At 47.6% G+C, this 21,789-nt stretch overlaps 1 protein-coding gene across 4 annotated transcripts; it reads left to right on the top strand.

Moving 5' to 3' along the window:
- Positions 1–2,419: 2,419 nt before the first annotated feature.
- Positions 2,420–21,272, top strand: TP53INP1 (tumor protein p53 inducible nuclear protein 1). Of its 4 annotated transcripts, XM_072734296.1 has the most exons (5): positions 2,420–2,539; positions 10,810–11,068; positions 11,641–11,998; positions 15,079–15,116; positions 16,253–21,272. In XM_072734296.1, the coding sequence occupies exons 2-4, from the start codon at positions 10,957–10,959 to the stop codon at positions 15,098–15,100; spliced, it is 492 nt and encodes a 163-aa protein (XP_072590397.1). In that variant the 5' UTR covers positions 2,420–2,539; positions 10,810–10,956; the 3' UTR covers positions 15,101–15,116; positions 16,253–21,272. The 4 variants fall into 4 exon arrangements, with proteins under 4 accessions (XP_072590397.1, XP_072590394.1, XP_072590396.1 ...); XM_072734293.1 differs by lacking the exon at positions 15,079–15,116; XM_072734295.1 differs by lacking the exons at positions 2,420–2,539; positions 15,079–15,116 and adding an exon at positions 2,807–9,739.
- The last annotated feature ends 517 nt before the right edge of the window (positions 21,273–21,789 follow it).

A 21,789-nucleotide genomic window follows, 5' to 3' on the forward strand; every position in this document is an offset into this window, starting at 1 on the left:
CAGCCGCTGTGACATTTGGGAGACAACGTCCCCGTGAGCCCCATGCGCCAAAAGCCAGACTCTAAAGCACACTCAATTCCGCGACATTGTCCACCGCAGGTTACAGCCTCAGTCTCTCCTAAGGGCCACCGTGCTTTTGCTAGGACTTCTGGGTTTCGGACGATCCCCTGCACTTTGATTTACACCCTTTAAAACCCGTGTTGTGGGAAACGGGCTGAGCACAGGTTCTTGGGAGGGACCCAAGTGACAGTCCTTGGGACCCGGCATGAGACACCGGGAGTGGTGGCTGTCCGTCCCGCCGGGGCCAGAGGCTCCCACCTCGGTCTGCAGGCTCCGCAGGCCGCCCTCACCTCTGCCCCACGAGATGCCACACGCTCATCCACCGCCCGTCGGCAGCGCCTGCGTTGGAAAGCACTGCTGCCCGCGCCTGCAGGCGGCCAGGAGCACGCTGCCTGGGAATGCCAACGGCTGCGGCTGCGGGTCTCTAAACAGTAAGGCAGGGTCCCACCCTCCGGGCCCTGGGAGCTCGGGTGCAGGGCGCTGGAAGCAGCAGCTGTCCCTGCACTCCTTCCTCCAGGCTTCTTCACGTCAGTGGGCACATGGTGTGCACACACACACACACACACACACGCACCCCGGGTCAGCAGGAAAACAGACACACACAGCAGGAACACACACAGTGGGAACACACACACACAGTGGGAACACACAGACACACACAGACACACACACAGCAGGAACAGACACAGCGGGAACACACAGACACACACAGTGGGAACACACACACACAGTGGGAACACACAGACACACACAGACACACACACAGCAGGAAAACAGACACACACACAGCAGGAACACACACAGTGGGAACACACACACACAGCGGGAACACACAGACACACACAGACACACACACAGTGGGAACACACACAGTGGGAACACACACACACAGCGGGAACACACACACACAAACACACACAGTGGGAACACACACACACAGTGGGAACACACAGACACACACAGACACACACACAGTGGGAACACACACACACAGTGGGAACACACACACACAGTGGGAACACACACACACTCACAGTGGGAACACACACACAGTGGGAACACACAGACACACACAGACACACACACAGTGGGAACACACACACACAGTGGGAACACACACACACACAGTGGGAACACACACACACTCACAGTGGGAACACACACACACTCACAGTGGGAACACACACACAGTGGGAACACACAGACACACACAGACACACACACAGTGGGAACACACACACACAGTGGGAACACACACAGTGGGAACACATAGACACACACAGACACACACACAGTGGGAACACACACACACAGTGGGAACACACACACAGCGGGAACACACAGACACACACAAACACACACAGTGGGAACACACACACACAGCGGGAACACACAGACACACACAGACACACACACAGTGGGAACACACACACACAGCGGGAACACACAGACACACACAGACACACACACAGTGGGAACACACACACACAGTGGGAACACACACACACAGTGGGAACACACAGACACTGGTGGGAACACACAGACAGACACAGACACACACACGCACACCCCGGCCCGGGACCCCTGCGCCTTCAGGCCTGGTCTCCCGGCTCCTCCGCCCGCCTGCCCCGAGGCCACCGGAGTCCCGAGCCTGTGGGTCCGTCGGGGCAGCTCCCGGGTCGGTTAGCACAGGGGTTAGCACAGGGGCCCAGGGGGAGGCCTGGCTCGCAGGGGAGGTTCCGCGGGCCGCCCCCCCCCCCCCCCCCCCCCCCCCCCCCCCGCCACCTGGAGCCAGACTTGGTTTCCCAGGACGCCAAGGACGGGACCTGCGTCTGCGGGGCCACGGGGAAGGCTTCACCCCTACACGGGAGCGCACGGCCCCCTGGGGTCTCGGGCCTCCATCCCTCGAACGGCCTGGACGCTCCTCCAGAGAAGAAACGGCTTCCGTCCCTCTGGGCCCACCCCACCCCCAGCCGCCCTGCCTGGGGCACGGGGTCGCGGGGGTCGCGGGGGTCGCGGGGGTCGGGGCCGTCGCTCGCGCTTCTGCGGGTCCCCCTGGGTGCTCCCGCCGGGGCGCCCCCTCCTCTCCCCCCTCCCCTCCCCCGGCTCCCTCCCCTCCCCCCCTTCCGCTCGCCCCTCGGCGCCCGGCTTTTGTTGCCCGGGCTTGTTTCTAACTCGAGCGCGTCGCCGGGCCGGGCGCCAGGTCACGTGCGTTGGTGACAACCTGTGGCAGGACGGCCCCGGGGCCCCCGCGCCGCCGATTGGTGGGGCCCGGCTGGCGCGCCCGGCGGGGAGGGGCGGGGCGGGGCGCGCGGCGATCAGCTGTTCCGAGCGCAGCACAACAACAAAAGGAGCGAGCGGGCGGCCGGCGGCCCGGGGTGCAGCACCGCACAGCCGCCCGGCCCGGCCCCGGACCCCGACCCCGGCCCCGGCCCCGGCCCGGACCCCGACCCCGCCCCGCCCCGCCGGCCGGGCCCACGTAAGTGCGGGGGGCGGGGGGCGCGCGGCTGCGTCCTCCCCGAGCCCCGCCGCTTTCCTGCCCGCGGCGGGACCTGCGCCTCCCCCCCCGCCCCCGCCCCCTGCCCTCGGCCGTTGGCCTGGCTCCGGCCTCGGCCCCGCGCCCCGCGCCCCGCACCCCGCGGCCTCCGGGGCCGACGCGCCCGCCCCCCTCCGCGGGACCGCAGGGCGCGGGGTGTCCGCCCGCGCGCAGGCCCCGAACCCCCGGCCCCCGGGCTGCCGCACCTGTGCGGGGACCGGCCTCGCCCGCGGGTCGCACCCCCGGCCCTGTGACCCCTGACGCCAACCACGGCGAGAGCTCCGACAGCAGCTGGTACTGTCCTGCGGTTAGAGACCCGAGGCCCCGGGGGGCAGCCAGCCCTAGCCCGCGGTCAGGGACCCGAGGCCGGGGGGCTGTAAGTCCTAGCCCCCGGTCAGGGACCCGAGGCCCAGGAGCTGTAAGTCCTAGCCAGGGTCAGGGACCCGAGGCCCAGGGGCTGTAAGTCCTAGCCCCTGGTCAGGGACCCGAGGCCCAGGGGCTGTAAGTCCTAGCCCCCGGTCAGGGACCCGAGGCCCAGGGGCTGTAAGTCCTAGCCCCCGGTCAGGGACCCGAGGCCCAGGGGCTGTAAGTCCTAGCCCCCGGTCAGGGACCCGAGGCCCAGGGGCTGTAAGTCCTAGCCCCCGGTCAGGGACCCGAGGCCCAGGGGCTGTAAGTCCTAGCCAGGGTCAGGGACCCGAGGCCCAGGGGCTGTAAGTCCTAGCCCCCGGTCAGGGACCCGAGGCCCAGGGGCTGTAAGTCCTAGCCAGGGTCAGGGACCCGAGGCCCAGGGGCTGTAAGTCCTAGCCCCCGGTCAGGGACCCGAGGCCCAGGGGCTGTAAGTCCTAGCCAGGGTCAGGGACCCGAGGCCCAGGGGCTGTAAGTCCTAGCCCCCGGTCAGGGACCCGAGGCCCAGGAGCTGTAAGTCCTAGCCAGGGTCAGGGACCCGAGGCCCAGGGGCTGTAAGTCCTAGCCCCTGGTCAGGGACCCGAGGCCCAGGGGCTGTAAGTCCTAGCCCCCGGTCAGGGACCCGAGGCCCAGGGGCTGTAAGTCCTAGCCAGGGTCAGGGACCCGAGGCCCAGGGGCTGTAAGTCCTAGCCCCTGGTCAGGGACCCGAGGCCCAGGGGCTGTAAGTCCTAGCCCGCGGTCAGGGACCCAAGGCCCAGGGGCTGTAAGTCCTAGCCCACCGTCAGGTACCCAAGGGGGTGCTGTAAGTCCTAGCCTGCGGTCAGGGACCCGAGGCCCAGGGGCTGTAAGTCCTAGCCCACCGTCAGGGACCCGAGGCCCAGGGGCTGTAAGTCCTAGCCCGCGGTCAGGGACCCAAGGCCCAGGGGCTGTAAGTCCTAGCCCACCGTCAGGGACCCGAGGCCCAGGGGCTGTAAGTCCTTCGCTCGAGGCCACACAGCCCATTGAGAGGAAAGGGGTGTAGATGGCTTTTACATGGGCATGCCTCGTTTCCTAGTGACCTTCCCAACTGCCTCTCCCCATCCTCTCCTGTGTTAATTCCAGTTTAGGGTAGGCGAAGGAAGAGCCTCGCTCCATCTGTAACTCCCAGGTATGGGGCATTGGTTGCTAAAAGGGCCTTTTCTAAATGCAGAGTGCTTTTGGAAAAGGGGAGGAGAAATCGACCCCTGGGGCCCTTGAGCAGGAATAATGAGGTACCCCCAAGATTCTGAAATCATTTGCTTGGTCATTGAAATGCCTTGTTCATTGCAAATGTGAGAATCCCTGGGAAGCATTTGATTTTAAGTCACAGCCACTATCATTCTTAACTGGCAGCATGATTTTTAACGGCCCTAAGCCGGAACCGGGACCTCCGTAGTTTATGTGACCAAGATCTCTTCTGCTTTTTCATCCTCTCTTTTGTTCTTCTCTGTGGAAGCTTGCTCACTCAATTGTTCCCTCATATTTCTCTTGGGAATGGTCCTGCTTTAAAAATGTAAGGTTAAGAGGCTAGGAATTACCACTCACGGCTGTCTTTTGTCCATTGTCATTCGTCCTTCAGGGCAGACAGTGCTGGGTCTCTGGGAGAAAAACCCCGTGAGACCAGTTGAACAGTCTGAGTAGAAGCGGAACAAGCAAAGACTACTTTCTTAGCTTGGTTTTTCTGCAGTTTACAATCAGTTTGAAATTACCGGAACCAGCATATTTATTTTTCTAAAATAGGGTAGACTATAAAGAGAAAAAACATTTTGAGGCTGCTTTTCAGTGAAGATGTGTTAGTTCAGCCACCTGATATTTCGAAACTATCAAGAAGCCACAACTGTACACACAGTTCGAAGTTAGATCATCAAAGTTGTAGGCTTGGCTTTTTTTTTTTTTTTTTTTTGATTTAAAAATGTTGTTTTTGGAGCCGCCTACTGGCAGCCAAGACCAACTGAAAAGCGCTGTTCTTTGAAGTTCATAGACCCAGAGCTGAGGCTGAAAAGGAGCCTGAGCAATCGTGTGCAGGGAAAGCAAGACACTTGGAACCACACAGATTTATGCTGGGATGCTGGCTATGCACCTGACCAGCTCTGTCACTTTCGAGCAAGTTACTTAATTTCTGAGCCTCAGTTTCCTATTAGTAAAACATGACAAGTAAGTACCTCAACTCACCGTCAAATACAAGTTTTCAGCAGATTGTAGGTCTAGTTATTATTTAAACATTTTTCAGATACAGACATTTGGACCCAAAGATGCTAAATGGCCTACAGTCACACAGCGGGCTTGGAATGGACTTAAGTATTCCAAGTTATATTTAATACTCTGAGTTAAAATTTACTGGCTGCCTGTAATGTGTCAGGCACTATTCTGAGGGATACACAATCCTCACCTTGGCACTCTGCTCCCCATTTTAGAGATGAAAAAACTGAGGCACCAGAAGATTACTAAATATCTTAAGTTCCCCTAAGCTGCAAGTGGCAAAGCCAAGATTTCCAGTATAGCAGGGTAAACTCCAGAGCCACACTGCCTGTTGGTTGTTTGTCTCAAAAATGACATAAATTATACTAACAAGTTCTTCTAGACTAGCCATGCCTTTTCCAAATTCACGAACTAGAATATCCTCCCCCCCACCAAGTATTAAGCTTAACCACCTCCCTCTGCCCACTGAGCATTTCTAGCTCATGTAATAATATGAAAAACATTAATGATAAAATGTTAAGTAACAAAGTAGGATATGGTATGATGCATTCACTAGATTTTGTGATAAAAAGAAACCTTACACGGAGAAGAAAAATCTAGAAGAAAATGCATAAAATGCTAACAGTGATTGCAGCAAGGCAGTGAAATAATTATTCTCCCCATTTACTTTCTCAACTATTTTTATAGTATGGTTTTATTTTACAATGAAAAAGACTCTTTTTGTGAGGGAGGGAGGTATTCTGAGCCATTTTGAGCCAGAACAGGGACAAAGCTGCCTTCTAGAAATGCGGGGGCCCAGATACTTTGTTTCTTTTCTCCACTGGGGTGAGACTGCGGGTGGGTTGGCCGAGGGTGGTCAGTCACTGTGGAGGGCAGATGCCCCAACAACAGCCGGGGTCTTTGCCCCTTCCTCTTCGCTAAATTCCAGAACTGTATTTGTAAATTTGCCCTCTTAGGACACATGCTTTGCCTGGGATTTTCGCTCTAGTTTTATCATTGCCCTGGAGTTGTAATTACCGAAAAGGCCCTGACAGGGGGACCTGGCGGGCTCAGTCAGTAGAACGTGAGCCTCTTGATCTCGGGGGTGCGTTCAGGCTCCACGTTGTGGGGGGTAGAGTTTACTTTTAAAAAATCAAGAAAAAAATGTCTGTGACATGTAGTGAGATGTGAAGTCTGAAGTTCTGCCCTAAGTCTACAGCCGCGCATAGAGGCAGCCCCACGAAGAGCTTCCACTCCTGGGCAGGAGCGAAGGTGACAGATGACAGTGACTGGGTAGGGCCAGGCCCTGGGTAACTGAGAGGCTAGGCTATCAAGATTTTAGAGAGATTTTTCTAGAATCGTACCATCCAATAGCAATACGTAGTGTGAGTCATATGCATGTTTAGGTTTTCTAGTAGCCACATTAAAAGAGAAAAATGTGTGAAATTAATTTCATTAATATACTTTATGTATCCTGATATATCCAAGATCACTACTTATTTAAACGTATAATTAATATCAAAATTACTGAGATATTTTACATTTTTTTGAGGGGGCACTCAGTCTTTGGAAATATACTCCGGTGTATATTTTAAACACATCCCATCTTAATTCATATGTAAAACTGTCATTGGAAATACTTAATCAGTTGTTCAGAACATACCTGAAACTTTCCAAAAATTGGCTCAACTAGTCGACTTTCAAATTTGAATTTTAAATGGATTCAAATTAAGTAAAATTGAAAATTCCGATTTGGGGTCATAGAAGTCCTATTTCGAGCGCTCATTCACCTGCGGGGCCTTGCAGCCACCTCGCCGAGCAGTTGTAGCATGTTGGCGGCACCACAGGAGCTCCTCGTCTTTTGTGACAAGTACAGAAAGCAGGGCCAGAGGAACTTCGCATAGGTAGCCCAACCCCACTTCCTCACTGTGCTGGAGGCCTGTGGGGAGAGACAGGAGGTGACCCAGCACAGTCGCCCCGTCCTTCCAGTGGCAAGACCGAGGCTCAGAAGCGTTAGACTGTGCAGCTCCAGCCACCTGTGGTAGGCAGAGAGCCAGAGCCCTCTGCTGCTGCTGCCCAGGCCAACTCCCCTTCCATCCCTCCCCAAGACTAGGCTGTGTCCTTCCCACGGGGCCTCACAGGTGGGTCCTATAAATACCAGCCATGACTCGGGACAGATGAGAATGAGCTCCCCCCTTGCCCGGCTGGCCAGAGTTGCCCACCCAAGGTTGGTTGCCCTTGCAGGAGATAGGGGTATCTCCAGGCAGCCTTTGACTTCAGGAAACCAAAAGAAGGGATGCCTGGGTGGCTCAGCGGTGGAGCGTCTGCCTTGGGCTCAGGGCGTGACCCCAGGGTCCTGGGATCCCAAGGTCCTGTGATTGAGTCCTGTGAGTCCCCCATCAGGCTCCCCACAGGGAGCCTGCTTCTCCCTCTGCCTGTGTCTCTGCCTCTCTCTGTGTGTCTCTCATGAATAAGTGAGTAAAATCTTGAAAAAAAAAAAAAAAAAGGAAACCAAAAGAAGACCTACTTGTGCTGCCCCATGGAGAGTTCCTCCAGAGATAACTTTCCTGAGGCAGAGTTGTATATACTCTAGGCGTGAGCTAGCTCCCATCACGGGGGGGCTGGAGCTAGCACCATAGGGGTGCTAGGGACCCGCAGCTGCTAGGGAACTGCAGGCGCCCAGCCACAGCGGCCCCGGCGTTGTTTCCTGCCTTGTAGCTGCCACCTAACTGGCCTGGGCCCCGCAAGTTACCCTCATGTGGCACTGCAGTTGGGAGACAAAGCCCTCATTCAGGACAAGCAGGTGTCTTCTTGTGGGGTGCTCTGCTTTACACCCAGCAGCTCCGGCTGATGCAGGACCTGAGGCCTGCCCCATGCTCTGGAGAATTGGGATTATGCTCTCAACTGACTCAGCAGACACCGGATTGTACTTGGGGCCAATACATGCCTTCATAATTTAAGAGAAATGGAGGCGAGTTTTTTTTTTTTTTGAGGCGAGTTTTTTAAAGTATCTTTTTCCCCTTCTAGCTCGTATACTCAAAACTTTTATTTACATCAACCCTTGGATAGCCCCTCTTTTAGGATATACGTAGGACACTACAGTAGGTCAAGCAAAAGAAAAAAGCCCGCTTTTCTTCCAATTTCCCTTACGTGGAATGTAAAGCTGAATTTGCATTCTGTACTAGAGCTCCGACCTTCATGATTTGGCCATACTGCTCTCCAGAAGGGTTTCTGGAAGACTGGTTATGCAAGTAGCATTTCCTGTTTACTGTCTCTGAATAAGTGATGGCTGATGATGATGGGTCATGACCATGAAATAAACGACAATTGTCATTTCTTTGAACACACATTTGTTGTACTACCCATTCAGAGTAGGATGCCAGTTGTAGGAGCCCCTTTTGCACATAGAGAAGTCAACCAAGACTCTCCTCCACTGCAGATTGTAACTACATTTGCAGCTAAAGTCGATGATTGTTTGGAGAGTGAAGGGTCGAGTCTAAAGTAATGGATTCGAGACTGATGCTCATGAGAAAGAATATCGTTTATAGTGAGTTGGTTGTCAGAAACCCTGGATGGTCTCATCCACTCAGGGTTTGTGTTACCCACTATGTGTTAGCAACCCCCAGACCTGGGTGCCCAGCTGAGACCATGCCCTTGCCCTCCAGAGCCCTGTGTCCAGCTGCCTACTAGATAACCTCCAAGTACATGACTTGCAGATTCCCAAATTCAGCACATCCAGAATGCCCAACCTGTACCTTCTACAGGATGCCTCTTCCACTAAGTGATCCCACCATCCCCTTACTCCCCACCTCTGCCCCCCGTTGGCTTCTGGTAGAGAATCCTTTCCCTCCCCTTCACCTCTGGCTTAGAAGGTCCTATAGGATCCACTTCCTGCTTATCAACCCCAGCCTACTGTCACGATCATCCATCAGGATCTCAAGTCATACAGAAGGTGCCATATTCTCACACATCTACAGGCTTCTAATATGTTCCTTCTCCCCCTTCCTCTATTCTTGATCTTCTCAATCGCTCAAGATCAACACGGTTTACTGCAGGAGTCCTTCCTGACCTCTCCCTATGTAGATCTGAGGAACACCCGGTACTTTTTCCATGACTTTCATCATACTGGGTTGTTAACACTTGCGGTGGGAGGGCCCTATTCACTGCTGCTTCCTCTGTGCTTAGCGCTCTGCCTGATGCATAATTGGACTTGGGAAATATTTGTAGAATAATAGTTGACATTGACTGAGAACTTTGTGCCAAGTGCCTTGCTAAGTGGATTATCCCATTTCACAAGAGTAGGATCAGGGAGATGGTGATTGGCAAAGTCTAGAGGGACAGCAGATTGGCTTCACCTAGGTTGAAAGTGGGGCCAAGCAGTGGGCAGATTTAAAGCACATGTGCAGCTGGAGTCAACAGGACGTGATGCGAGTTTGGTTGAGAGGTTGAGTAGGAAGCAGAAGGAGTAATGGTAGCTTGTTGGCCTGAGTAACTACTGGGTGCTGCTGCTTCTTGACGAAAAGGGGAAGAAGGACACTGTATGTAAGTTTGGGGGGGGGTTGGAATTAAAAGTTCTCTTTGGTATGTGTTAGATTTCATATGCCCATCAGGTAGCCGGGGAGAAATGCTTATATAAATCAGGAATTCTAGAATAAGATCAGACAAGGCTGGAGTTCCTCACTTAGAACTCACCAGGGGCGCCGGGCGGGGAGGGGGGTGCTCAGCCGGTTGAGCACCTGACTCTTGATTTCAGCTCCGGTCATGATCTCAGGGTCATGAGATCGAGCCCCACATCAGACTCCATGCTCAGCATGGAGCTTAAAGATTCTCTCTCCTGCTCCCTCTGTCCCTCCCTGCTTCCCTGCTCTCCCTGAGGATGAACTATTGCCAAATGGAGTAGGACGACTTCCGAAGTCCCATAGAACATAAGCGGCAGAGCTGGCACTTGAACCCAGGCGTGTTGGATACAGCACCGTCCTGCTTGCTACCGCCCGGTGAACGGTCTCCAGGTCTAGCTGCTGTCCTGCTCCGCCTTCCGCAGCGTAAACGTCTCTGGGCCAGATGTAGGATTTGTTTTGAAGGCCAAATTATGCCGTATTTATGGATTTTTAAATGGAATGACATATGCTAACAGTCACGTAGGAGAACAAAACAGAGGAGCCAATGAGCCAAGGAAACTTCGGTAGTGGTCATCCCGTACATTTGATGGTTTCTGGGCAGTTGAGTATCAGGTGACAAGACCATTAATATCTGGTATTTGCTCCTCTTTTTAGAGAAAAGCTCTATTTCAGCTTGAACTACATAATTTAGATTTATCCCTTTTAAGAGCACCGATGTTAAAAAAAGAAAAAAAAGAACCGACTCCTTCCCTCTCCTTTCACATGTGTATACAGGTTGCACTTGAGTACTCCGTTCTTAATGGTTCATAAATAAGAGGTACCGCCTTCCCTGTGATTGACACCTGTCGGAAGGGAAGGACTGTAGCTGTCGGCTGAGGCCTGAGCCTGCTTCTGAGGGGGGTGTGCGTGTGTGTGGGTTCAGGCTTTCAAAACCACACGTGCATATTGTACGAATATATGCTGGTTTGAAATAACCTCCTTACCCCATTTTAGGGATGATGACCCTTCTGGCTCTCGCCTGAGTTGAATGAGCACCTCGTGCACTTTAATCTCCTGTCGTACCATCAGGCTGACTGAAGACAGTGTTTTGAAATCTCAGCTGTAAAGACCTCCCGCCAAAGTCTCAATCTTGCCTTAACAATGTTCCAGAGACTGAATAAAATGTTTGTGGGTGAAGTCAACACTTCTTCCAACCAAGAACCAGAATTCAGTGAGAAAGAAGATGATGAATGGATTCTTGTTGACTTCATAGGTAAGGTACTCTTAGCCGCTAATCACCACCGCAGAAGTGGAAACTCTTGCCTCGCAGTTTTTGCATAAGTAAACCAGTAACCCTGAAGGCTTTGAAGCCTTAAAAGTAAATAAGCAGGAATTTGCCTAAAAAATTGCAGGAAACGTCCTGTGCCAGATGAGCAGTCAATGAAATTGATTGACGTCAGATGTCCCAGTTTTGCAACTTTCATACCCGGTTCGATCACATGCACTTTAGTATGAAATCCTGTGCTGGACGAACAGTGACCCATGTTGCTCATCACGTTTACTCGGCAGGATGGAAACAGTCTTCAGAACCCTTCCCACAGAGCCACCGTAGTCCCCCTGCTGCACTGTTCCACCAGGCGTACGCACACACTAGGTGCTCAGAAATTATTTTGTGATCATTATGAGTGAATATAAATGGCCTTGTGTCTGACCCTAAATGAAAAGAGGAATGTGAACAGCAGCTAACAGTGTCCTCTCTTCTTTTTCTGTGCCCCAAATGTGATATCACTGGGATATTCGTCTTTCTCGTGGGACATCAACCCACCAACGTGGACTCTGATGTAGACACTTGCCCTGGTTTCTCGGCAGCAGAAGACCAAGCAGAAGGCATCAGTGAAGAGTCACGTACTGAGCACCCTGCAGTCTTTTCCTGTTTGCCTGCGTCTCTGGAGTGCTTGGCTGATACCAGTGATTCCTGCTTGCTCCAGTTTGAGTCCTGTCCGATGGAGGAGAGCTGGTTTATCACCCCTCCCCCATGTTTTACTGCAGGTGAATTAACCACTCTCAAGGTGGAAACCAGTCCTATGGAAAACCTTCTCATCGAACATCCCAGCATGTCCGTCTATGCTGTGCACAACCCCTGCCCCGGTGTCGGTGAGGCCAGCTGCGGGACTGATGAACGTCATGACCCAAGTAGCCCCAGGTACATTATAAATGCGGGTGACCCTTGAACAACATGGGTTTGAACTGCATGTGTCTACTTACATACACAGAATATTTTTTGATAAGCGTAGTGCAGCACCATAAATGTATTTTGTGTCCCTTATGATTTTCTTGATAATATTTTCTTTTCTCTGGCTTACTTTATTATAAGAATACAATAGTTAATGCCTGTAACACGCAAAATGTGTGTTATTTGATTGTCGATGTCATTGGTAAATTTCCCAGTCAGCAGTTCAGTTTTTGGGGAGTCATAAGTTAAGCGTGGATTTTCAACTGCACAGGAGTTGGTGCCCCATCTCCGGGTCGTTCAGGGGTCAACTCTGTTTTACTCTGTCCACAGGCAGTCTGTGTGGCATGCATTTTATTTATTTCTACTACACCTCAAAGCTAATTTTTTAGAAGATGGCAATCTTGTTAGAGAACTCGGGAAAGCATGTGCATAGTGGTGCACAGTGTACCAAGTAGTGGATGATATGGAAGAACATGTTCATTTTCGATTTTCAAAAATATTCATTGGAACCTGACCCCAGTTATGTAATGGAAAGCGGTTGGGTTTATAGTACTCTGCTGGTGACAGAAAAGACAAGACTGGCATTTCTGCTAAGTGTCTCAGGATATAACTCTGGCACTTTACACACTGAGTTATTTGGGGTATCAGATTCAACAAGAATTGTATTATCTATCTTTGTTTCTTTTTTTTTGTTTTTTGTTTTGTTTTTTTTTTTTAGAGCGCGCATGCGAGCAGGGAGGGGCAGAGGGAGAAGGACAGAGAATCTTAAGCAGGCTCCCCGCTTGGTGCAGAGCCCAACGCAGGGCTCGATCTCACAACCCCGAGATCATGACCTGAGCCGAAATCAAGAGTCAGACGCTCAACCGACTGAGCCACCCAGGCGCCCCAAGAGTAGTATATCTTAAAATAAAACTCTTATTTTCTTCCAAGTAGTCTTAGCTGGGTCACATCAAATGGCACTTAACCTCGAAAACTTGACAAATCTTGAAGTAGAATGGCGGTTTAACAGAAACATGTTGCCCAGAGAGTTGTTTTCTTGCCTCACAGAGGAAAGATTTCATACCCAAGGGATATTTTCTCGTTATGTGGGGGTCCTAATTGATCTGAAAGGCTCTGTTTGAATGGCAGGTAGGCTGAGGGCCTTGAAAGGTTCAGGGCAAGTGCCCAGCCAGTAAAGATTGATACTCCAAAGCCAACCTACAGACGTTCTGTGGCCTGCATCCAGCAAGTGTATTCCAGGTTGCTTCCACCTGCTAAAATAAAGCTCACAGCCATGTTAATCAGCTCAAAGCCTGGCTTAGTCACGATGCATGTTAGTGGAATGTGCCTGCGCTGTTCCAGTATTGGGGGGATGCTGGCCCCGACCTAATTCCCTAAAGACCTGTCAGTCAGTGGTACAGGCCAAGCAGTACCTTTGGAGCAGTTCAGAGTGTACCTTTAGTTAGTCCTGTGATCCAGAGGGCCTCTTCTTAGATTGTTCAGGCTCTAACTCAACCGACTGGATCACCGGTATCGTCCAAGTCTCCTGTTTGCCAAACATAAGCAAAACCCAGGCAGCTCATTAGCTTAACTTTACCAGAGTTTGCTGCACTCACAAGTCTTAATGTCGTAGATGACCTTGTGATCCTCTATGAGGATAAACCTATCCTTTACCAAGTTGAAAAAACAATTTGCTTATATAATTACCCAGCTTCATACATAATTAAGATCTTTGTTGAGGAAATGTTACTCTAACTGGCACTTGATTTAGCACTTTATCAAGAGGTCAGTGCTTCAGGCATTCCCACAAAAGTTTAAAAATTTTTTGGACGTGGTATTGATTAAATTGCCATATAGTTGATTGAGATTAATTTCTTCAGTTTTTAGACATGCTTCCCACCTGACTTTGATCTCACCTCTGTGGAATTCCACTCAAGAATTTTAGCATAATTAATAGTCACTTTAAACTTACTGATATTTGTATATTTACTTCTCAGTGTTTAAAGTGTGGGTGTGTATATATACAGCAGCTTTTTAAATATTATTATAGAAGCAGTGCATATGCATTGCAGAAAATTAGAAAATGAAAATATGTAAAAAATTTAAAAAAAATTTTTTTTTAAATTAAAAATTTTAAAAGACATATTTGCACAACCCAGAGATGAACACTATTAACACCCTAGGGCACATCCTTCCAGGTCATTTTTTTGTCTCTCCTTTTTAACCTAAATGGGATCAAACTGTGTATGTTGTTTTGCAACCTGCTTCTTCAGGCAATGAGCTGCACCTTTTTTTTTTTCTGAGTAAAACTTCACTTCATCTATACCCAAACCATACTCTGCTCTCTGCACCGGAGTCCAGAATATTTCACTTCATTAGTCCAAACCAGCGTCTAGTCCAAGACCACACTCTGCATCTGGTTATGTGTTTGCAGCTTTGATGCAGTCAGAATCATCATTTTTTAAATATCTTGTTTTTTATATCTTGTTATGTTTTGATGTGACATATAGGAATGTTAGACAAATAATGTACTTTTCCATATATGTAGGATCCAAAGCACATACTTAAATTTAGATGAATTCCTTCTGAACATTGGGAAGTACTGCAAATTATCAGAGTTTTTTCTAATAAAATTTTTTTCACATCTTTATTTCTGGATTTCAAATCTTTTAAAAAAAAAACCCCGCTAAACTGAAATAGTTCAGGTGTTAACCAAAATTCGGATGGCTTTGGAGTAAGTAAACTTTCTGAGCAGGAAATAAGCGATGTCTCTAAAAAGTGAGACTGCTTCCATCCTGTCTGTCCTTCGGAATACCATCATTGGGCACGGAGAAGTAAGGTGCTTCAGAATTACAGATGGGCTTCAGAGTGTGCACTTTATTGTATGTTGGCCTTTGTAAGTATCGATTATGAGGTTTATGTGCTATCATAGTCTTAAGTAATACATGTGCCTTTAATGACCCATAGTAAACCAGTTTTAATACATAAAATGAACCATGTCCTAACAGTTAAATTAAATAGCATTTTAAATCGTAATAGTGATTTAATAGTTCACCATTTAACATTTGTAGGGCCAGGAAAAGCTGCTTATAAGACTCACGGGCCCAGAGTAAGTATATTCCCTTTGAGACTGTGTAATGCGTGTGAATCACTCTGAGCAGGAAAACTCAAAATGCCCACCTTTCAGAAGCTGCTGTCTCTGTATTAACTTCTCTCTCTTAGTTTCTTAATGTGACCCCCCCCCCCTTAATCCTACCATTAAAAACAAAACAAAAAAATCTTAGAAAGGCACAGTGTTTCCTCTAGTGCTCACGGGCGGGGTGGCAACTGCCCTCGCTGTGCAAGTACCCCTGGCCGCTCCTCAGACCCTCCGCGTCCCGTGCCAAGAGGGCACACACAGGCTGCCGGTGACGCAGGACACACGGACCCTCATGCGGTGGAGCCGTAGCTTAAGGGGGTGCCCCACTGGCCTTGGTGACACAACTGCGCAAACGCCACGCCACAGCATGCCCTGTTGGGACAGAAATCAAAGGCATACAGTTGTCTTTTATCATAAGCAAGTAGCGTTTTAGCTAGAAAAAAACTTGTCAAATGAACAGATTTTCCTGGGCGTATTTCTATAAATTCGAGATTTAAAGCTCGTTTCCTGGAGCATTCACCCCCAGACAGAAGGTGCAGTGAGCCTCGCGCATGCACAATCACCGCCTCGTAAGCACGGTCTATGGAGAGAGGCCTGTGCTAGGATCTCGGTCGCGAGACGTAATGATCGTGGCCTCAGCGTCACTGAGCCTCAGCTTTCTGAGCAGTGAAATCGGGCAATTCAGATATTTTCCTTTTAAGGATAATGGTGAGAACCAGATCCGTTATATTTGCAAAAACAGTCGGCCCACACGGACCCTCAGCAGGCGATAGTTCCCCTCACAGAAAAGCTTACCTGAATGCATTCGCCGCATGATTGAAGTCCACTCAAAACATGAGGCACTTCTTTTAAAAAAAGACAGTCTCCTGAATTAACCATATCTGCAGAGTGTATGGCACATGCCTCTGAGGATCTGGCTTCTCCTTTCTATCACTATCTGTCAGGGTGATCACAAACCAGAAGCTTGTGTGTCAGCCAGGAGACACTAAGCTCTTAGAGAAGCAGGAATCAATTGATTGTGGCAGGTTGAATCACTAAGTAACGTTTTCAAGTTCATTCCTAACATACTCTGTTACTTAATGCATCCCCGCGTTTTTCTGTTTCAGAGTAGAACCTCAAGATGAAATGGGGCAGCACATCCATTGCTACGTGGCAGCTCTTGCTCACACGGCTTTTCTGGAACAACCCAAGAGCTTTCGCCCCTCCCAGTGGATAAAAGAACATAGTGAAAGACAGTCTTTGAACAGAAATAGCCTTCGTCGCCAAAATCTTACCAGGGATTGCCACTCTAGGCAAGTCAAGCACAGTGGCTGGGCTGTCCATCAGCCCTGCCCACGTCAGTACAATTACTAAGAATTTCAAGCTTGGTTGGGATTCTCATGGTTTGTGCATATGTGTGTGGACGTGTGTGGAAGGACAATGAAGATGCTGTCTCTTTGCAGCCAACTGACGACCAATCACATAGTTTTATCGACGTGTTTAGACACTATCTTGAAAACCAGATTTACACGCTGTGTATCACGTAATGCCTTGCTTTTAACATTCACTTTTTTTTGTAAACTTTTTCAGAATATTTTTGGAAACATATCAATACGATTACAGTGTTTGGTGTTTGGGGATTGTCTTTAAATCTATTAAGGTGTACGTGAGTTAGCATTCTAAAGACATTTCTTCCCAAGTATGAGAATAGGCATCTTTCAATTTCATTTTATTTTGTATTACTTAATCAATATTTTGAGCGAGCAAAAATTTATTCTCAGGGTCAGCCATACACTTTATTGACCAGTACTTGATAATCTTTTCTGTATATAACGAATACGTTTTTACACACTAACATGAGCATTAACAGGTGATAGTTGCCATAGATACAATGGAATTATGGCTGAACTTTCTCTTGAAAGAAAACTTGATATATTTCTGTGTGTTTGAGGTTTTTTTTGTTTGTTTATTTGGTTGTTTTTGTTTTTTTGTTTTTTTCCGGATTAGCCATGCAGTTCATTTTGGAATTCAGGTACATTAAGTGTTAGTGAACAGTGCATTCGGTAATTCCAACGTGACTGTGTGACATGGTACAGAGACATTACAGAGTGTCGTGGGTCAAGAGCACTCGTCTCACCCGCAGAGGGATTCAATTAGACCTGTGAAGCTCTATTTGGGAAAATGTGTGTCTACGACTAAGCCGTGAGTCCACTATTTAACGTGTTTGGAGTCTTTCCTGTCAGCTCGGCTCACTTGCCACCTCACGTCAGCTGTCGATTCAGCAGAAGTACTTGTCCAGGCACTTTAGTGACCCCCTAGTTCTGACTGTCCCAGGGGGGAGATGTAGGCCTTGTGTTTCTGATACGGTGACCACGCCGCCGCCTGAGCTGCCGAGTGGCCGCCAGGCTGAGCAGGGGTTCCTGGGGACACCTTCCTAGCATCTGAATGAGGAGTAACCAGTTGGCTTCCCTCAGTTTCCATTTTTGGTTTTGTTTTTTTTTGTCTTTTGGGGGGTTTTTTTTTGGAAACTGGGGCTTCAGGCAAAATCTTTAACCACTTTGGCCTCTGTTTCCTCCAGCGGGGGAGGGAGCTTTGCCGCCGTGAGGGCTGCGTGGGGATCTGAGGTGGGCTGTCCGGGCCCAACCCTGTGTGGGCCGCCACGGGCCTGGGCCAGTCTTCCCGCCGCAGCCGCCCCCAGAGCGCCCGTGCTAAGGAGGCCAGGGTTCAGGGCTCGAGTCCCACGGAGGCCAGTTAACCCGGAGAAAAGTCTCTTTCTTACCTCCAGCCAGTCACTTTATTCTTAGCAGTTGTGATGGGTCCCCCTGAGCCACCCGCACTCCCTGGTTTCTTCTCGAAGTTACCCATCCACAGTCTAAAGCACATTCTGCCGACAGAACAGTAGTATCACCTCTGTCATCAAATAGCTTCTTTTTCCACGTCCTCTGCAACCTGAATTAAATTCATGGCCACACAAGGTTTTCAAGGGAAAAAAGCAGCATATAAGTTATGTGAAGTATTATATTTTTCAATGACCCTATAACAGCTCAGTGCAGGGAATTATGGGAGACTTTTTTTTTCTTTTTTCTTTTCTTTCTTTCTTTTTTTTTTTTTTTTTAAGTGAAGCGCTGTGCTCTTTTCTGCCTGGGTTGTTTGGAGTCAGAAGAGGTCAAACAGCATCCTTAGGTGGTGGTAGTTGGGCCGCTCTTCCACTGGCAGTGATGCAGTGCCAGGAATGTCTCCTCAGAACAAGAGCCTAGATCCCCCTTTCCTTGTTCCCTGTCCATTTCCACTACCCCTTTATTTATTTGTTTTCTGATTAGGGGCCAAGTTGTAAAGTTTTGTCAAACTGAGCTAGAAGTTATTTCGTTACTATTTGTGTTTACGCGAGTTGAGAGGTAGGGTGGAGTCTTCATGAAGGTGTGTGTGTTTTACGCCTTGTCTGTCGTAGGGCCGTGTGTTGGTCCCTTGAAAACAGACCAGCTCAATGTTTTCTGGATGTAAGCCTCAGAATACACGGGGTCTCATTTTTCATAGATTACATGCAAGTCGTTAGTACCTCACAAGCTACAGAAGTTCAGCCATGAGAATTTGTTTGGCACCATGAACAGATTTGTATATAAAACAGCAACAGTCTTTTTTTTTTTTTTACTATTATTTTTTCAAATTTCCTGATACCTGAAATACATTTACATCTCTCTCGATTATTGACTTTTTTTTTTGTTTGCTTTATCTAGACCTAGTTGGTTTTCTTTTTTCTTTTTTTTTTCTTTTCTTTTTTTTTTTTTTTTTTTGGTGGTTTTTTTGTTTTGGTTTGGTTTGGTTTGGTTTGGTTTGGTTTGGTTTGGTTTGGTTTTGGTTTTTTTATGGTTTATACCTGGAAAGCAAATACTTTGTCTTGGGGATGTTTTGTTTGAAGGGTTAGCATGCCATCAGTCATACCAGACTGGCTTCTGTATCAACACCCAAGGTTTCTGCCTGAAATTGGCATGTGTTGGAACTGAAAGAAGCGGTTACATAATTCATTTGAAGTTCTTGATCACTAGATTGTTGGGCTTCTACTGTGTGCAAGACACAAGACCAATAAGAACAGAATGATGTTGACTTGTTAAGTATTCTTTGAAACATAGCCAAAATGCAACTTATTATAAGTTAATTATCATTTCTGCTGTTGTAAATATTACTGGTTTACAATGTGCTTTAGTGCATATTTCTTAAAACTTCAAGCAGTGAAAAATAAGACCCCTCTGAACTTAGTGCTCTGTTTCTAAACTGATAACATAGAATGTTACTTGGAAAAAGTCTGGAATATGTGGTGCACACAAGCAGTGCTTCACGAACGAGTTTCTTAGCTTTTAAAACGCACCATGTTCCTCGAAGTTTGTGTTTTTGTTAATAAAACATTTTATAATGTATTTTCTATGTTTATTACTTTTTCTTTCTCAACTATGTATTGCACTGTAAGTTGAAGATAAACCATCCTTTATTTATCCTCTGTGGCAATGCATTTATATGGCTGGGTGGGTGGGGAATTTTTTGCAGAAGGTGCACAGCGATTGGGTTTTTTGACTTTCTACTCCAGCAGGCTTTTTCTACATTAATTTCCTGTATATTTTTCCAGTTCCCACGCAGACTGCTCCTGTTTACGTACCTTCTCTGTTGTATCAGTACTTTGATTCCAGTGAGAAGACAGTTTGCTTAAAACTTGCGAGCGCCATTCAGCATCGCCCATTGATCTTACTTTTCAAATCTTTGTAGTGCACTGGTTTTGTCATCTTTACATCTTCATTGAAGCTAAGTGTCTCTGCTATTTCTCTTTCCCCTCAAGGAAAGATACTGTCTTTCTACACTCATAGGAAAAAAAGAGTATCTATCTTTATCCTCATTTTCTTTGAAGTAGAAACAAAACAAAGCAAAAAAAAAAAAAAATGAAGGATTCCAACTGGAAGATAGGCATTTAAGTTTAAATAGATTAGTGGAGAAAGTTTAAGATTTTCCAGGTATTTTTGTTTTTAGAATCAGTAAAGAGACTGCTCCTTGTACTGGAGATACTAGCATATGTTTGTAATGTTATCTTAAATTTATCTTTTATAAGGCCCATTCATACTGGTTAAATTCTTTTAAAAGTTGGGCTACTCTCTTGGATGGCTTCGCTGCCATCAGTCACGTTGATGCATTATAAATGGCATCCTTATCTACTTATTTTAATGCTTAAAATTTTATATGAAATGCTTTATTAAGAGAACCTACCTAATACAGTGGTGTCAGCCTTGCCATGTACTAATTTCACTTGAAATATGACACCGGTTACAGTGGTTTAGGGCAGAGGAGGAGGTACTAGGAAGCCTACAGATAAGGAGATCTTTTTCTATTTGCAGCAGTATCCTTTATGTGGGAGGAGAAGTTACTATTCAAGGAAGGCAGCTTCAGTGGATGTTTTATATGTATCATTTAGAATTTTTCTTATATATATTTTTTAATTGTATAATTGTTAAATGCCCCATTTTGCTCTGTATGTGCTGAGGTTTTAGCATTTGTTTTCTAGGTGGACTTCTGAAAACCAAATCAGTACCTGGGGAGTTAGATGTGTGTGTATCCAAGCTTGATATGTATGAGTGGTTTTGCTTGCTTTTTGGTTGTTTTCCTCCAGAGGTTTGGAACTTTAATCAATAATTGTGTGCGTTATTTTCTTAAAAAGTAGCTTGGGTTTTTTTCTCAAGTATCCTTGTGAACACATTTGCTTTTCAAGGGCAGGGCATCAGTTAGACTGAAGAGTATTGTAGATTATTATACTATGTGCCTTCTTGATGTATTTCTGGACACAAATTTTTTCAACTTGAAAACTCAAAAGGGACATTTGGTTAGATTATATACTGTACATCATCTATGCATAAATGGCAGCTTGTTTTCTTGAGCCACTGTCTATAAATTTTTTTCTGTTTTTATAGGATTTTTTATACTGATTGGTTCATAGATGGTCAGTTTTATACACAGACTAAACAATACAGCACTTTGCCAAAAATAAGTGTAGCATTGCTTAAACTTTGTGTATTAACACCAGTTCTTTGTATTTGGGTTCCTTGGTGCATTTTGCACTACTTGGAGTTGTGGTTTTTAATCTGTCAATAAACAAAATGTTCTTTAACTTCACATTCGTCAGATTTTTTTATTTTACCTTTATGGTCATCAGTCTTAAAACTAACAACAACTTAATAGAGTTACTTGCTATTTAGTTTTACTTTACCCAAAAGATGGGTTCAGTATGCACTTTAAATGCTGTTTTAAAAATTTGTATAAAATTGGTATGTTAAAATTTCCCCCCTGAAATGAATACTCATTTATGTGAACATGAATTTGAGGATGACTCCAAACCAGTACCTCTTCCTCCAACCTATGTGTGTTAAACAAATACATAATTCTTAGCCTTTTTTTTTTTTATTTATGATAGTCACAGAGAGAGACAGAGAGGGGCAGAGACACAGGCAGAGGGAGAAGCAGGCTCCATGCACCGGGAGCCCGACGTGGGATTCGATCCCGGGTCTCCAGGATCGCGCCCTGGGCCAAAGGCAGGCACTAAACCACTGCGCCACCCAGGGTTCCCTCTTAGCCTTTTTTTTTTTTTAAGATATTATTTATCTGAGAGAGACAAAGCACAAGCAGGGGGGAG

This window comes from Vulpes vulpes, chromosome 13 (genome assembly GCF_048418805.1).
Source record: "Vulpes vulpes isolate BD-2025 chromosome 13, VulVul3, whole genome shotgun sequence".
Classification (NCBI taxonomy): domain Eukaryota; kingdom Metazoa; phylum Chordata; class Mammalia; order Carnivora; family Canidae; genus Vulpes; species Vulpes vulpes.

Bases quoted from the DNA above. Each gene is read 5' to 3' on its own strand.
- TP53INP1 (XM_072734293.1), top strand. From the start codon at position 10,957: ATGTTCCAGAGACTGAATAAAATGTTTGTGGGTGAAGTCAACACTTCT. The intron at 11,069-11,640 runs GTAAGGTACTCT...ACTCTGATGTAG, and splicing joins GATTCTTGTTGACTTCATAG to ACACTTGCCCTGGTTTCTCG. The intron at 11,999-16,252 runs GTACATTATAAA...TTTCTGTTTCAG, and splicing joins CATGACCCAAGTAGCCCCAG to AGTAGAACCTCAAGATGAAA.